Source organism: Notothenia rossii (assembly GCF_949606895.1).
Source record: "Notothenia rossii genome assembly, chromosome: 4".
NCBI lineage: Eukaryota > Metazoa > Chordata > Actinopteri > Perciformes > Nototheniidae > Notothenia > Notothenia rossii.
In genome coordinates, this window is record NC_136902.1 from 14,342,969 (window position 1) to 14,361,375 (window position 18,407).

Consider the following 18,407-nt stretch of genomic DNA (forward strand, 5'->3'; position numbering starts at 1 on the left):
AGGTAATCATCAGGGAGGGAAACACACCAGGTGGAAGAGAGGCAATACAGGGTCAAAAGGGTGACAAGCATGTCTAAAAAGAGATTTACATTAGCCTGTCAAAAAAAGTGATATTATAGTATGTTGAATGTACGTCATGGTAAAGTATATGTCGTAAACACTCCTAATATGTTGAAAAAAGTCAAATGGAAACATTTAAATACAGCAGGAAAAAAATTAATACCATAGTTCAAATAAAGGAATAGTATAGTATGTCTGAAACAAAGGCATGGTATCGTACATGACTAAAAAGTCATAGCATGTTGAAAAAAAGTAATAACATCAAACAAGATTGTATTACAATATGTCAAAAAAGGTACAGTACAGCATGTTGAAACAAGTCACAGTTTAGTATGTTGAATAAAGTCATTGTATATTATGTCAAAAAAGTCAAATAGAAACATTTAAATACAGCAGGTTAAAAATTCATACTAAAGTAGTTAAACTAAAGGAATAGTATAGTATGTCGGATAAAAAGGCATCTGACTAAAAAGTCATAGCATAGCATGTTGAAAAAAAGTAATAACATCAAGTAAAAAAAAGATTGTATAAAAATATGTAAAAAAAGGCATAGTATATATAGCATGTTGAAACAAGTCAAAGTGTAGTATGTTGAATAAAGTCATGATATAGTACGTCAAAATAACTCTTGGTATAGTATGTCAAAAATAACTCATGGTATAGTATGTCAAAAAACAACAAAGTATAGTATGTTCACCAGCATACTCATGAAAAGGTGACTCTTTTAAAACATATGAAAGCCACATGAAATATATCACATTTAAAAGTGTAAAACATCCTTCAACCATAATGGAAAAGTGCTGAAGTGTTTGGGCGGGGCTCTGCAGCTCCGTGGAGGGTCCTGTCTGAGGCACATGCTGCTGGGAACCTCCTGCCATCACCCCCAGCTGCTATACAGGGCAGAGACTCAGGAACAACACATTCACACACTTTATTTGAACACTTAAATGTACATAGTATAGCAAAACAAATGTACAGGGTTAAAAGAATGATATAGAAAACGTATATAGTGTGTTTAAATTCTTCTCTCCCTCTCGTTGCCCTCTATCGCTCATTCAAATCCCTGAGCTGGCACTTTGTGTGTGTGTGTGTGAAATTATGTCAGTGTCAGCACTCTGGGCGGTGGGGGCTGAAAACTCCCCACGCCAGCGGGTTCCAGTGTGCCCATCCCACCCCCGACCCCCGCCCCACTCTACACAGTCGGGCTTAGCCCCACAAAAGGGGGGATAACAGTTTAACAGTTGCCGTGGAGAGGAGGGGGTAATCCACGGCATAATGGGGCACCCCCCCCCACAACCAACCAGTTCATTCTGGATACTGTCTGACAGAGTGAGGGTCCTTGATGCCCGTAAGGTCAGAGGAATCAGATCAATCTCCAAGCATCTCCACATCATGTCACCGGCTCCTATTCTGCTGCATTATTGTATTATTGTACACAATGTCAACATATCTCTATATAAGTAAATGTGCAACAGGAGCTTGTCCAAATTGTCTCAAGTGGAAAATACTTACTGAAGCTAAAGTACCTGGTCTTAAGGAGTGAATATTTGTTTGATTATTCTCAGCAATTTGATAAAAAGTAACCACTATAGGGCCTCATCTGCTCCCCAGCCCACTTTATGACAACTTGGAAGTTTTCTCGATTCTTTATTTATTTATTTAATCGTTTATTTGGCAGGGACAATGCACAATAATTAACACTTAAAACATTCAAATGTATTAAGCGTAACAGTGCCAGATTTAGCTAATTTCCATCCGCAGTCCCTCACATAAAACATTTAAGAAAATGACATTTTACAAACATAGCAAAAACAAAATACATGATGTGCAAAAAGAGCAAGAGCAGCATACACAAGTATTTACCACATGCTAATACAATATAAAGCGCAAGAGAAGATACAAGAGATACATAAAGTGCAAGAGGAGATTCCCCTGTGTTAAAGTGCATTTAGCGGTGATTGCACATCTGTTTGTTTCTCATCCATTCTTTGAGTTGACCTTTAAAAATATTGAGAGTGGGACAATCCCGTGTCTCAGTTGGGAGGCTATTCCAGAATGAGCTGCCTTTAATGGAGAGGACATTTTGTCCAAAAGCGGTCCGTCTGCGGTGGACTTCACAGTCTCCTCTGGTTTCTGACCTAGTGCAGCGTCCAGTGTGTTTTTTGTGGATGAATTCCCCTAAGGGAGGGGGGGCCAGTCCATGTAAACATTTATTAAAAAAGCACATACTTTTAAAAGACTTAAAATGGTCAAAGCTCAAGAAATTGTGTTTTTCAAGGATGGTACAGCGGTGGTATGAATATGGCTTTCTGTCAAACACCTTGATAGCTCTTGTACAGCTGTTCTATTTGTTTAAAGGTCCCACGTCATGGCCATTTCTACTGATCATAATTCCATTGTTGAGTTCTACTAAAGTAGATTTATATTGTGCAATTTTCCAAACTCACATTGGTTTCTCATACAGCATCTCTGTGAAGTATGTGTATTCACCGGTATTCACTCTGTCCTAAACGGCTTGTTGGAGCTCCGCCCCCCCACCCCCCTCCCTGTGAGCCCAGTGTGCTCTGATTGGTCAGGACGTTGCGAGGCTCACTGCTCAGTGAGCTGTGGTTTCCGGGTTGGCGATATAGCGAGACAGCGCGAAACTCATCCTGAGCACACACAAACACTCACAGCCAAAGTAAAAACAATAAGTCTGGCTTAATATTGAGTAAGAAAAAGGTTTATAAACGCTGTGAGAATGGGTCTGCGGAGAGCATTTCTCTGCGATCCCAACTCGTCTATTACCAACCAGGGGACTCCCTGTTAGTTGAACATTTACGCTAAAGGTCCCCAACCCTCCTGGTGTGTGAGGAGCTCCGCGGATTGGTCCATTTTGGTTCTGGGAACCGCATGACGTCATACGGTTCCCGGAAGAAACAAATGGAAAAAGAGAAATGGAAAAAGAGAAATCTCCAACGAGGCGTTCTGGGGCAGCATAGACAGGTCTTTTCTGTGAGTTTTACTCGCTACACGGTGTACTTTGAGGGTTTTTTACTCTGCAGACCGTTTACATGCCCAAAAACCTTCATAACACACAAGGGGATGGGTAGTAACCAGAAAAGCATGACATGGGACCTTTAAGACCTTTAAAGTTTGTGGCACAAGCAAACGACCAGTTTGTAAAACAGTATTCAATGTGGGATAGAATCATATTTGCAGCATTGACAGTTAAGAAGGGTCTGATTTGTTTAACATTTTGAAAGTTGAATTTAATAGCATTGGATACTTTAATATGTTTCTTAAAAGTCAAGTTCGAGTCCAATATGTCTCCAAGATACTTGAACTGGGAGACTAGTTCTATCTCTGCTCCGTTTAAAAACACGTTGGATCCTTCGATTTTGACTGGTCGTTTACTGAACATCATGCATACTGTCTTTTTTACATTTAATTGTAAACAAATGTTGTTCAGCCAGGGTTGAACCTTGTCCAATGCATTAGAGAGACAGGATGAGATAATTTCAGTGTTTTTCCCGTGTACGAAGATGACCACATCATCGCCATACATTTGAACATTCAACTCAGGACACACATTAGGCAAGTCATTAATGTACAGAGAAAACAGTAATGGTCCAAGAATGGAACCTTGTGGAACCCCAACAGGGTTGACAAGGTAGGGGGATTTGGCACCGTTGACCAAAACAGACTGTTTTCTGTTCGATAAGTAAGACTCAAACCAATGTAATGAATCTGCCGAAAAATTGAAATAAGTCAGCTTTGTAAGAAGCACTTGGTGGTCAACAGTGTCAAATGCCTTCCTGAGATCAAGGAAGACAGCAGCTACATATGGGCTCGTGTCCAACATACATTTAACCTTTTCCACAAAGACACAGTTAGCTGTCTCAGTGGAGTGGTGAGCACGGAAACCAAACTGCATTGGGTGGAGTGGAGCGAAACCTTTGCCGAAATGTTTGGTGATTAGTTTTGACACCCATTTCTCAGCTTTCTCTGAGACACAGGGGAGGATGCGGATTGGTCTGTAATTGGACATAATTGCCTTATCTCCAGATTTAAAAATCGGTGTCACCGTGGCCACCTTCCAGGATGATGGAACTTCCCTCGTGCTGATAGATTGATTTACTAGCATACTAATTGATTTTATTAGACCGTCGATATGTGTCTTTATAAAGTTGGTAAATCATACGGATCCCTAGCCTTAGAACCTCTTAACCCTAAGATTATATTTTTTACCTCAACCTCTTATCAAACACAAGTACGGGCACGAGCTAAAATAGGACTCAAGAGCACAACCAGGCAAAAAAGGTCTTTAGTCAAGCGTTTAATCCAAAAGGCAAAATATAAATGCAAAGATAAAAAAATGTACAGACTGGAAGCAACGAAAAACAACCAACTAAGTTGGTGGAAAAATACGAATGCAGCAACAAAAAACAACCAACTAAGTTGGTACAAACACTAAACAGCTGGAACTATAGCTTACGTTAGGAAAGTATCTTGGAGCACTTCCTGCTAGACAGACAAGACGAACTGGCACTGATCAAGACAACAGCACAGACACAGGAGAGGAGTAATGAGCTGAGGCTCATTGAGGCCAGGCAGGTGATTAACAGGGAAGAAAAACACACAGGTGAGGGAGTGAGGCGATCAGCCAGGGCCAGGATGTGACACCTCTGTGATTTCCTCCAGGTCAAAAACGGGGTGTGTATCCACAGTCGGGCTAGGTGAGACTTCAGATGGCGGGAAGAGCTTTGCAATGTCCAAAGCATTATTTAAGAAATACTAATTGAGTGAGCTGGCCAACACGGCAGGGTCTTTTATCAGGGAATCATTGATTATTAATTCTAGCACATTATTTTCCTGTTTGGTTTGTTTACCTAATAGTTTATTTAGGACTTGCCAAACGTTTTTACTGTTACCTTTCGCACCTTCAATTATATTGATGAAAAAGTTTGCTTTGGCCTGTCTTATTGTTTGTGTTACCTTGTTACGAGCATGAGTGAATTTCTGTCTATCAGTGGATAGTCCGGATTTCATAGCTTTAATAGTTCTCTCTCTCTAGGTCGTCCTCAGACGAGCTCTCCATCGTCAAAATAGTTGGTCTCTAGATTTCATGAGATTCCTATTGTAGATTCAGCCAGGGAAGATGATGTTCCTTCCTATCCCTAAGGTTCCCTCTTCTTGAAAAGGAAGACATTGCATCATTAATTTTAGATATAAACAGATGATTGTTTTCACCAATGTCTTCAGAGGAGAGAGTGTCCCCCCCAATCAATCATTTTCACTGCCTCCATAAAACGCTGTTGCAGGTTTTTTGGGGATATAGCGAGAACCGAAGGCAGGGGTTTTAGGTGTGGCCATGAACCTTTTTTTGTGAGTTTCCTGGCAAAAAGAACAAGATTATGGTCAGAAAAACCAGTCAGTAAGTTGTAGGTTTTAACTATTCTACACAAAACTTTTATTTAAAGTTATTACTATGTTGGCTTTTATTGCTATTATGATCAAGTGGGTTGGGGATAAATCTCTCTCCTTTTAATTATGGAAAACCCTTATGAAAACTCTAAATCTCTTAGGGTTTAAATGATGTTTGACGATTATTTTGTTCATGTGCAACAACATTGTTTAAAACTGTTGTGCTCTGATGACTACATGAAGGTTGTGTGTGGAAGTTCCTGTTGCCAGTTATTTTAATACTCAGTATATGGTGCTCAACAAAATAAATAATAAATTAATTGGTGTAAAAATACTGCAATTAAAACAACGATATCCAGATGTTAAAAAGCAGCTGCGACTTGTTGCTTGCCCACATCACAGAGGTGCCTGTTATCAGTTTGAACTCAAACAGGGGAATTCTGTGTGTAAAACCAAACGTCTTCACAAGGTGCGCATTTGTCTGATATCAAAGAGTGAAATTAAAAGCATGCACTGATGCAGCATCATAATAAGTCTCTATGGCAACAGCTTCATGAAAGAGTTTATCCCCATGGTGACCGGAGCAGTACATCACAGGTATTAAGTGGACAGAGATGAAAAAGGAGGGTTAAAGGACATCACACTTCAGGTCTTTGGAAGATGTATAAATTGCTCAAGGTCAGCAGAATGGGGTGCTTTGGGAGAGTTAGGGTGTTATATACATCCAACCTTGTGTGTGTGCACAGGAAGACTTGATTGGTGTGGGGTAAGGAGAGGGTGAGGAGAGAGAGACTGAGAGAGAGGGGAGGCTACCCTCTTCAAAGGACCTCTCAGACTCTACACGTTAATGAGGGATTTAGACCCTGAAGCCCTCAGACCCTGACAGCTACACACAGGCAGGAGGACGAGCACACAAACAGACGGACATACACAGAAAAATACCTACTTTTTGGGTTTGAAATGACGTGGCGGGAGGTAAGCATTTTATATACTTGTCTGTGTTGCAAAATACTCCTTGATTTGGCAGAAGCCTGAATCAAATACGCAGCTACTGTATACGCAATTTTGTTTTCCTTTAACCAATTAGTTGCAGTCCTTTATGTATTCCCATTTCAATGCACTTTCAATTTTCCCAGGACTTTTTTATAGGCTAGAATGTTAGGGTGTGTTATATTTCGGTAAATGTGACGCATTTCAACCATTTTTGTAGACGACTTGTACCGGAGTTGAAATACTGACAAGGAGTTGACTTATTTTGTTAGATATAATGATAGTATAAGGAATGTTTATGATTCTCTTAATTTTCTTTTTATACACTTTGACATTTCTTTAACTTTTATAGCAGTAGAAGGTCTGTCTTATAAAGTAGATTCAAACAAATTTGTGATATTTCGATTAGTTTTTTTATCATAAACTCTGGTCAGAGTTTAAAAAAATACATTTGGTGATCTAAATATAGGCCACCTTTGTTTATGTCTCCTTTCCCCATGGAGCTACGCAGTCGGCAGTTCTGGTGCGCCATCCTTGCTGAGCTGCTCGGCACCATGATCCTAGTGAGCGCTGTGCTGGGGGCCTCTGTGCCGGGCCCGGGAGAGGCCTCCACGGGACCCCTGTACCCAGCAGTGGCAGTAGGGGTGTCAATTATTGCGCTGATACACTGTTTTGGAGAAATAAGCGGGGCACAGGTGAACGTCTCAAACATTTTAAAATGGTATTTTTCTTCCTCTGGTAGATTTTCTCTGCTGTAGGTGACATAGCAGTTTAACTCAGATCCTTTACTCAAGTTAAAGCACCAACACCACTGAATACTTTAATATCAACAACAATTTAGTACAGCAACATTATCTTGAAAACAAGCACTCATTACGACTCATGTTAGAGACCTACCATGTATGACGATATAAGTTTGTTAATGTTGTAGCATTTCACATTTTGTATACCAGTCTAGTGGTTGGGCCGCCCCGAAGGGTGACAAGATAAATTGCAGCAAGAATTACATTCAAACAAAGTTCTGCAACATTAATCTGTCATATTCTTGTTTTTTTTCTTTATTCTTTGCGTGAACAAACAACAACACTGTGGACACTTTCACTTCTTTGAGATTGAAATTGTGGTTTAATGAAACCATCTGAGAAGTTCGAGGGGAAATCAGTTTATGGTGGGAGCACTCAGGGGCCACAACTAGAAACACCTTTTATTCTGTATTTTACAATCTTGTAATATGTCGTCTTATCCTTGTGTAAAAATGTATAAAAGTACATCTAAAAGTACAATATTTTCCCTCTGAAAATCTAGTTCAATTGATGTAAAAAGCATCATAAAGTACATTTACTTTCCACCCCTGGCTGCTGTTGGTTTATAAGTGTTGGTTTTCTCTGATCAGGTGAACCCTGCAGTGACTCTGGCTCTGTTGGCCACTCGCAGGCTGGATGTTCTCAGGGCCGTTGTTTATATCGCTGTACAGTGTTTGGGGGCCACTTTAGGAGCCGGGGCCCTCTACCTGGCCCTGCCAGTCAAATCCACGGCAGACATCTTCGTCAACAGGGTCAGTCCACAGATTATAAATTGCCTACCTTTTAAAGAATTTCAGAAATTACATATTTTCCGAATATTCCTGTCTTTTCATTCTTCCCTTCCTGTTTGACCTCCCTCAGGTTCCCATAGAGCTGAATGCAGCCCAGGCTCTGGGCATGGAGGTGTTGTGCACCTTCCAGATGGTATTCACCGTGTTCTCAGTGGAGGATCAGCGACGGAGGGAAAGCACAGAACCAGGAAACCTCGCCATAGGATTAGCCCACACTGCTGGGGTGCTAATAGCGGTAAGAAAAGCTTAAAGCAGAATAATTAGCAATACATTAACTCTATTCAAAATGTTTATAAATTAAGAAATTGTTCCACAAAACAATAAAAAACACAAGTTAACAGTACGTTCTTACTTTGTAATGAATAACAGCAAAACATTATAGGTTATCTGGACTTAACCACTTTCATTAAAGAAAGAGAAACTCTTTTATTTGAACAGTTTTTACTTGAAATGTTGATTAACAATCTTATTGATCTTTACAATATATAATCTTTAATGTTGTTTCATATTGTGAAATGACATGAATACTAAACACAATTGTCTAACAGAAGCTACCTTTTGTCAGACCTCTGTAGTTTCCTTGAGATGCAATTAAATAACTCTTGACTTAATTTGTGCTGTTTTGCTGTCAGGGGCGCTTCTCCGGTGCCAGTATGAACCCTGCACGCTCTCTGGGTCCAGCCATCATCACGGGTAAATGGGAAAACCACTGGGTGAGAGAGAGCTTCAGAATCGACATGCTTGTATGCATGTAAAAAAAATCTTAGTACAGTATGCCATAAAAATAGATTATATTTTTGATACTTTCATAACACGAAGCTGCTAATAATTCAGCATTTTTGGATGCAAGATTGTTGTATTTAAAATAAAAAGGCAGCCTGTATATAAACACTTGATAAGTAGAAACATTACTCAGCTGATATGCTCATTTATTCATGTTCAAGATAAAAGTGGACTTTCCCCCGTGTCTGTAGAAATCCTATTATAATATATATATTTGTTCTGTTTTGCCCACCTGCAGGTTTATTGGCTTGGCCCGGTGATGGGCTCCATACTGGCAGGAGTGTCCCATGAGTTCTTCTTTGCACGCAGCGCCTCTCGACAGAAGTTTATGGCATGTCTGACCTGTAAGGACATCGAGATTGTTGAGGCGGCCAGCATCACGGGATCGTCTCTGTCCACAGTCACACAGAACGCCATCAGAGCCAAACAGGCCAACAACTGAGGACACAAGCATGAAGAAACACATACATACATACCCCTACACACCCACACACCCCCCCCCCCCACACACAGACACACACACACACAAACGATTTTGTAAAGATGCATAGTGTGCAGGTCTTCAGAACATAAGGCTTTTATTTAAACAATAACCAAAACTATATCTACAGATGAAGTTAGTGTTGGGACAATCATTTAATATTCCAGTTAAAACGTTTTAAAGCACTTTATGAATGAAATGAAGAAATAGTAAACATATTACTTGAATGAAAGTGTTAACAGCTCAAGAGCAAATTCAATTGTCTTTTAATTTTAACATTGACTTTTGTTGATCTCCGGCTTTCTTTCAAACGGTTCATGTGAAAAAACATTACACCCCGAAATGCATTATCATGTTAATCAATTCATATTTTATTCTAAAAATGTCCATCGTTATTTCCAAATCCTTAGGTTCTCTTGGGTTATCACTGATATTTAATTTACAATTACATAATACATTTTAGAAACTGGAATCCTTAAATGTAAATATATCTATAACCAGAACAGGTGAATATTGAGTGAGACATTACTGATTGATTTACATCAATGTAATTTCCAAAAACTGATTTGCAACTGGTGAAAAAAGCTATTTCTTCGATATTTTAAGCATCGCAGGCTCTGCCTTAGACATTGCTATAAAGAGATGAAGCCAATATTTTTGACAAAACAATATTACTCAGAAACAGCCATATTTTACGAGTTGACTGTAGAAAAAAAGTGGCTAGGAGGTCAGGGCAAATGTTGTTGAGTAAAAAAGTACGGATTACATTTACAAAATAGTAGATTAGAAGGTGGCACAACATAAAAATATTTCACCAAAGGGATCAGAACCTGGAAACGTTGTCAAACATGCAGTATCATGTTATCAACGGAAATAACAGGACGTAAAATGTGCCGTTCTGCTGAATTACGGCCACTTTTAGATTTTTAGGGATGATGATAATGTGTGGTATAATAATAGACACAAGTAGAGAAGAGTAATACATTCTGCAAATTATTTAGTGAAAACATAAGAACAAACAAATAAACAATAGCTAATGGTTATGGTAAACTAAGTACCATAAACCCTAGAGAATATTTGGCTGGTATATTTTATTGATCATGAAGTTACATTTAAATTATTTGGCACGATTTTAAGTTACTGTTTTTGCAAAGCATCATGTCCCTGCAGGTATCGTTTTTATTTTGTATGTTTTAACTGTGCTGTCGGTAAGTTTAAACATTGCATGTTGTTTAGGTGGTAATAAGAAGGGCAACAAAGGGAAGGATGATTTGAAACCGTCACTGAGTTCACCTGACACATTATAGAGTGCTATCCTTTCAATGTCTCGCCTGAACCATTACCGGTATATTCTGCAGGCGACACTTTCTGGATAAAACTCATCTTTCCCTGCTGCTTTTGTTTTGAGACAAAGCTGCATTTAAAGGGGCTGAATGCGTCCTCTGAGGTCCTGGTTGGCTGTCATTGCTGCATGTAGAGATGCAGGCAATATTGTAAAATTCGATATTGTTACTTTCAAATTTGCACATCATTAAAATATATAATGGAGACTCATTAAAACCCAGCAGAAAAACACTCTTATGTTTGCAATTTTTAGTTTCATCCTGCAGCTGTGAATGCTTTGAAATGCTAAAGAGGTCCTTGCACTGCATTGTGGGTTCAATGATTCTCCAAAATGTCTGTCATGTTGGTGTCTGTTATAACGTATAAGGCGTTCTATTCACAATTTAATGGGTCTTCATACCTCTGTAATGGCTCCAAAGAAAGGACACCTTCAGTGGAAATAAGCTTTGTAATCTGAAGTGTGTGTGTTTTTGTGTGTGTAAGTGTGTGTGAGAGAGAAATAATACCTTTTGCTTTTATGAAACCTTTACATGTATGGGTGTGTTTTGTGGTCTCAGCTGTTTGTATTAAAATATGTTTTGCATGTAATTGAATGGGTCAGTTAGCCCACATTACAAAGCAAACTGTGTTAGCCATGCACAGGAAGATGGTTTACTTTGTCTGAGTTTTAGCAATATTTACCAGTGGTTATTGAGCAAATATGTCAAGTATGTAAACTGGATGAACTTAACCTTAAAAAATAATATGATTAAGAGTATATATTTCATTTGATGTATAGCCAGAATATATATAAATAAAAACAAGTTAGCAATCAGTTTCACTTAAACACACACACACACACACACACACACACACACACACACACACACACACACACAAACACACACACACACACACACACACACACACACACACACACACACACACACACACACACACACACACACACACACACACACACACACACACAATGTGCAAAATGGCTATAACTGCCACAGTGCCGCCAGCATTTTGCTTTGTGTGTGTTCTTTCTAACATGTATAAAAGGGAGTCAAAAAGGCAAGCTCAGCATTGTGCATTCATCGCCCCCCCCCCCAACATTGATGGCTCTTGACTGGTCAGCGCGATGCCCCAGTGCTGCGACCCGCCGGCCCACCCACACTCCCTTTTACTCGTCCTGCAACACACACACACACACAAATATACAAACACACACAGACATATACAAACACACACAGACAGATATACAAACACACACAGACATAAACACACACAGACATATACAAACACACACATACACACACACACACAGATATACAAACACACACGGTCACATAATGAACCCCACTGCCGAGCACCTCCTAGAAGCCTCGGTCACACCAGAAGACACAATCACAAGCATTGTTGGGACAATAATTGTTGTTTTGTTGCTTTTTGTTTGTTGATTTGTGTTTTTTCCACGTTATCATCCCCTTCTGCTGTCTCCACAACACTGCTATTAGCTGTAGAGCGGTGACAGCTCTGAGGCAAACTCAAGTTCATGTCTAAGAGTGCATAACCACAGGCCTCTGCTCCGACTGCTGCCTCGTAAAGACAACCTGTTATCATCGGCAGTGCTTAGTGGTGTAATTTTCTCCAGAACAATAAAAAGAGGCAATAAACATTATCACTTTGCATATTTAAGACAATACTTATTTAGCTATTGCTCTGTTTCAATATGTATTTTCGTCTTCTTCCATCCATACGTAGGCCTCAAGACAAAGGTTTCACAGGGTCAGGCGTTTCAGTGTATGGGTCAGTTCAGCGCTTTGGGCACTTCCGTCCTGGGCCCCAACTATTATGTGCACTTGTGTATATGTCTATGTGTGTGTGTGCATGTGTGTGTCTTTGTGCACGCATGTTTGTGTTGTCTGTCCATGTCTATCAGCATTTGTGACCACTGAAAATGACAGTTATGATATGTCAACAGATGACATACGCCCCAAGAAAACATTATTTTCTTGGCTCTAGCTGACCCCCTCTCAAAGTTTCACGCTGAATTTAAGATACAAATACTCAGAGTCGTCCCTTTATCCGAAAACTCTCACCTCCCACTAGATGTCTTTTATTGATTTCCACTCATCTCGTTGTATCTGTGTCTTTTTCTGGGTTACCTCTCTTTTGGCCTTGCTCTGTTATAGGGGGGCGACAGAGGGGTTAAGTTTGTTTGATTTAGGATGTCCAGCACTGCAGCCCCCCGCCCTTGGCCGTACAGGGGGATTATGGCGTCACCTGGGGCCCCTGGGGGGGTATTATAAAGCCCCTGTCTGGCCCTCTCCACTCCGTCAGAAAGGCTAAAAGGTCCACCGGACACTGTTTATCCCCGTCTCTACTTTAGAAAACCCCCTTTAGCATTGATGCCCACTGTCTCTTGACAACTCATCCCACCTGAGACCTCCACCCACACTTCCACATCATCTCACACCTATGTCTTTGCGACAAGTGGACAGAGGTGGCGAACGCAGCTGAGTTGACTTTACCAACCCGGTTCACGGTTTTGGTAAAGATCCTTTGAGTGGATTCGTCTGTTGACGTTCTGAGTGTTTTTGGTCAGACTACAACAAAAGGGAGATCCTTTTTTGTTATTTTTGGCGCTTGCCGAAGACTTAAAAGGTACAGATCTACCTTTTCTAGATTTATTTTTTAAATAACCTTCATCTGGTGGAGAGCCTCTGCTGAACGGTCACCATGTGGGAGTTCAGGTCAATTAATTTTTGGCGGGCGGTCTTCGCCGAGTTCTTCGGGACCATGTTTTTCGTGTTTTTCGGCATGGGTGCCGCCCTGCGCTGGACCACCGGGCCTCATCACGTCCTGCATGTGGCCCTGTGCTTTGGGCTGGCAGCTGCCACCCTCATCCAGTCCATCGGCCACATCAGTGGCGGCCACATTAACCCTGCTGTCACCTTCGCCTACCTGATTGGCTCACAGTTGTCTCTTTTCCGCGCCGTTTTCTACATCGCCGCCCAGTGCCTGGGTGCTGTAGCTGGGGCCGCCGTGCTGTACGGTGTCACACCCGGAAACATGAGAGGAAACATGGCAATGAACACGGTAAGAAACCAACAGAGATGTTTCAGAAATCAAGTCCAGCAATGATCTCTGGGTAGGCTGATTTCAACTATGCATTGCATGGCATACATTTTAAAGTTAAGGATGTTATCATCAGTGAGGTATGTTATCAGTCAAACAAACCTTTTTAAGCCATGGTCTAAAATATAAAGAACTACCGAAAAATGTGTTCCAGTAGCTCATTGTAAATAAAATACAAATTCAGTAGTATTTATTTATTATTTCCAATACAGCTCTGAAACTCTGAGATGTCATTGACTTATGTAATAATATTTTCATCCACCTGTTGTATCTCCAGCTGCAGCCGGGCATCAGTCTGGGAATGGGCACCACTGTGGAGGTTTTCCTCACCATGCAGCTCGTGGTGTGCATCTTCGCCGTGACCGATGAGAGGAGAAACGGACGCATGGGATCTGCTGCCCTATCCATCGGCTTCTCCGTCACCATTGGACATCTGATGGGGGTGAGACGCATGGAAACATAAATATCAAATCACAATGAAGTATTTTAAAACACAGATGCAGCAACAAGTGACTTGTGTTGTAGATGTACTACACCGGTGCTGGGATGAACCCTGCCAGGTCCTTCGCCCCTGCTGTGCTCTTCAGGAACTTTGTCAACCACTGGGTAAGACCTGCAGGCACTATGAATCTGAGAACGTAATATATTTAATGAATAAATGTTAGGTCAAGTTGCTCTAAACATATTTCAACATACGCTGCCGTAACAAATGAATTTCCCAATTTAGGATGAATAAAGTCTATCATCTATCTATCTATAGAAATGAAAGAACATTATCTAACCTAAAGCTGCTGTTCTCTGCCTGCAGGTGTACTGGGTGGGGCCCATGATAGGAGGTGCAATGGGCGCCCTTCTGTACGATTTCATGCTGTTCCCCCGCATGAGGGGTCTTTCCGAGCGCCTCGCCACACTGAAGGGCAGCCAGCCCCCAGAGAGCGAGACCCAGCAGGACACCCGCGGGGAGCCCATCGAGCTCAAGACGCAAGCCCTATAAACCGGCCCCTGCCCCCCCACTGGGGCCGAGGGATGAGGGACAAGGACCTGAGCTACGCCAACCCCACCTCCGCCAACGCCCCATGCCTTCACACAACATCGCACTAGACTAACCCAAATACTCACATCTAGACTAACACATGACAATATTTATTTTCCATAGCCACTGAAAAAAAAGAACTACAAACAGGTTCACAACCTTCAACCTCAACACACAACAAGACTCCTCTACCCCCCAGTCCTCACTATTCTCAACTGGACATTGTGTTTTTCCTAAATGGTGACCAGAGCCTGAACCAGCAGCCGCCTCGTCTCCTCCCCCCCCCCTACCCTCACCCGCCTGCTTCCTCCTCTCAGACGAGCTTTCATCTGCGGCTCAGAGGAGCGTGGAAACCCTGAAGTTGGGTGGAGAGGTTTATGGAGGCAGAGGGGAGGACCGAGGGGAGGATGAGGGTGAGGCGGGGATGTGGGTATGATATAAGAAGGGTAAGAGGGCATGGGGCAGATGAGGCTGGAGTTAAGGGGTGGGGGTGTGGGTTTTGGTTAGGGTAGAGAGGGCAACACTGGGTTTGTGGTCGTTTCAAGTTGGGTTAGACCAGTGAAGATGGGCATGCTTTTCATTATTCATCTGAATTTATCTCCATTTTAGTTTGTTTTTCTAGGTTCATTTTGTTTTCTGCACTTCAGACACAAGACGTGGATGTATGATACCATTAGATTTTACCAGGGTTTCAATATTTTCAATCACTACATTTTATCTGTGGGTTTGTGTTTGTGTGTGCGTGGGTGTGTGAGAGTGAGTGTGTGCATGTGAGTGCGCCTGCCTGTGCGTATGAGTGTGTTTGCAAGTGAGTGTGTATATGTGTGATCAAGATTGCAGATACAATACCTTTTATTTTGTTTTATTTTCATTACCGCTCTCCTGTTTTGTTCCATTAACTGTGTTCATTTTGTCATCCATTTTTAAGACATGATGATTACTCCTCCCCTCACTGTGGTATTTGCTATGATATTCATTTTTACATAAACCATCTGCTTTTTTGTTCTGAACCAGCACATCCAAAGGAAATGTTGTATCCAAGGCTTTGAGAGTAGATCTGTTCACTGCAGATCGCCTGTGCAAGCTTTACATTGAGTCTCCTTTATTATTTGATCCTTACTGGGAGCACAAGGTGTTTCAATAAACATTTCAATGATAATAAACATAAAAACTTGATACGTGGTTTGAGTCTTTTTTCTTCTTTTGCATTTTGTGGAGTTGGGCAAGGCCAAAATATTAAGCTGCAGTTAATAATGTTGGCCAGGAGAGGGCGAAAAGAGCTCACGTCACTCCCACGTTTAACATTTAATTAGTTCATGAATGCTTTTTGGACGAAAAATAATCATTAAAGGTTAACGTTCACAATGGGATATTTGCTTTATCTAAATAATATTTAACCTTACATTTTTATGCGGATGATACCGTGATGTATACTGTGCAGGTCCCTCCATTAAGGAGGCTGTTGTTGAATTGCAAGCTGTTTTTAACATTATTCAGACTCAGCTCGCTGAGCTTAAGCTTCTTTTAAATGTTGATAAAACCAAGGTAATGCTCTTTTCGAAAGCTAAACAGACACCAGAGCCTGTTTTAGATATTGTAACTACGCAAGGAATAAAACGTGAAGTGGTTACCTGTTACAAATACCTTGGTATCTGGCATGATGATTGTCTCACTTTTAAACTTCATGTCAATAATCTGCTTAAAAAACGGAGGGTTAGGCTAGGTTTCTTTTACAGGAACAAGTCCTGTTTCTCGCTTGAGGCCAGGAAAAGGCTCTGTGACCTTTTTACCTGTACTGGACTATGGTGATCTGATCTATATGAATGCACCCATTACCTGATCAATTTAGATGCCGCCTATCACAGTGCACTGAGATCTGTGACAAACTGTAAAGTATTAACCCATCACTGTATGCAAGGGCAGGTTTGCCTTCGCTAACTGTACGGAGGCTCAGTCACTGGTACATTTGTATATACAAAGCCATGTTAGGGAAACTTACATCCTACATCTGCTCCCTGATTTCACGGCGAATTGAAAGCAGTTATTGCCTGAGATCGCATGCTTTGGTTTTGTTAAATGTGCCAACTGCTAGGACTGTCTTAGGGAAGATAGCTTTTAGATGCGCAGCTCCACTAACTTGGAACAGTCTGCAAAAGGAATGGAAGCTGAGCAATTTGGTTCCACTAAATACTTTTAAAGCAAGGATAGATGCTATCCAATCGGAAACTGTTGGAACCTGTAAATGTTACTAGCTATGTAAACTGTAGTCGCTTTAAATATGCTGCATGATGTCCTTTTTGTTTTTCTGTTATGGTTATATGTATTCATGTGGAACCTACTTGCAGCAGGTCACCATTGAAAAAGAGATCAATGATTTCAATGGGATTCACCTGCATAAATAAAGGTTTGAAATCAAATCAAATCAAAAATTAGTTATAGTTTTAAGGGGTGACATTAGTTTGAGGCATATAGGGAGATGTGGTTAAGGGAGAGGTTGTTAGGTAAAAACAGGGTTTACCCAAAGGCGTACTATTGCTGGTCTTTGATAAGAAACACTTTGATTAATCTCCCTTCTGTTCTTGTCAACACTGCTGATAAACAACAGCATGACTTCACCCCCAGAGCGCTGACAGAACAAACACAGCCTAGTGTTATTCTCCATTTTATGTTCAACAATTCTCATGAAAACATCAGACAGTAAGTTCATTCTACTGTAAAGTATTGTCTGTTCAGGCAAAACCTGATATATCTTTGCCCATGTGCCATCGAGCTCCATTGTTCTATCAAATCCGTAAATAAAACACATCAGTGAGCCACACTGTTGCACTGGGTGACGTTTCCCTTCATTATCGTGATCCTCCGCCTTTCTATTTTATTTTGAGATGAGCCTACAAACATTGACCTGTTGCTGAAAATCACTAGCACGAATGTGTATCAGTCCGCAGCAGAAAATAGTCCCAAGCAAATACATCTTGAGGTGTACATTTTGAGGAGTGAGCTGAGATCCACAGACAAGCATGAGAAGTCTGAAAATGTTGAGAGAAAGATTAAAGGTGTTTTCATAGCTGGCTTTGTCCTTTAACTGTCATGACAGGTGGAAGAGAGATACAGTGCAGTCACATAAACGACAACAATCCAGAATGAATAGTTAACGACATAAAAAAATAAAAATGAAAGTGCTTCCTTATTTAGATTCAGAAGCCAAGATAGATATGAGTAATATTAACCACAACAGTTATTATTAAACAGCAGCTGGTTATATTAATTAAGCAAAACTGGAAACAGAGGAAACAGCTTGGCTGAAATGTCCCAAAATCAGCCTAGCATCACCTCTAAAGCTCAGTAATTAAAACCTTACTTTAGATTTTGTTAATTTAATCTTTACAAACACAAAAGTGTCCAAACAACAATCCACTGTTTTACGGGGGCTTATGCAAGACAATTTCTAAGCCGTTAGCCAGCAAAGAAAGAGTTTTTCTTCTTTGTTTAAAAAAAAATGTAATGTGTTAATTAGTGAGCTAATCATCTTCTTCGTGCGTTTCCTTAAATGTTAAACTATTCATAAAAACAATGTGATCCTCATCTCCAAA

General features: G+C 40.8%; 2 protein-coding genes and 1 long non-coding RNA gene across 4 annotated transcripts; 2 read left to right on the top strand and 1 right to left on the bottom strand.

The window, feature by feature from the left end:
• Positions 1-6,938: 6,938 nt before the first annotated feature.
• Positions 6,939-9,325, top strand: LOC307038166 (aquaporin-4; the record flags this gene model as incomplete). Its single annotated transcript, XM_079679480.1, has 5 exons — positions 6,939-7,151; positions 7,850-8,011; positions 8,121-8,285; positions 8,683-8,763; positions 9,072-9,325. The coding sequence occupies 5 exons, from the start codon at positions 6,939-6,941 to the stop codon at positions 9,273-9,275; spliced, it is 825 nt and encodes a 274-aa protein (XP_079535606.1). The 3' UTR covers positions 9,276-9,325.
• LOC307038167 lies at positions 8,153-14,436 on the bottom strand. Of its 2 annotated transcripts, XR_013807909.1 has the most exons (6): positions 14,321-14,436; positions 14,047-14,217; positions 13,611-13,694; positions 9,066-9,175; positions 8,606-8,759; positions 8,153-8,295 (listed from the first exon to the last, which is right to left on the bottom strand). It is a non-coding gene; the product is annotated as an uncharacterized lncRNA (long non-coding RNA). The 2 variants fall into 2 exon arrangements; XR_013807910.1 differs by having other exon boundaries at positions 8,153-8,790.
• Positions 13,356-18,407, top strand: mipb (major intrinsic protein of lens fiber b). The gene is made up of 4 exons (XM_079679478.1): positions 13,356-13,745; positions 14,062-14,226; positions 14,310-14,390; positions 14,593-18,407. Exons 1-4 carry the CDS (start codon positions 13,386-13,388, stop codon positions 14,776-14,778), a joined length of 792 nt encoding a protein of 263 aa, XP_079535604.1. The 5' UTR covers positions 13,356-13,385; the 3' UTR covers positions 14,779-18,407.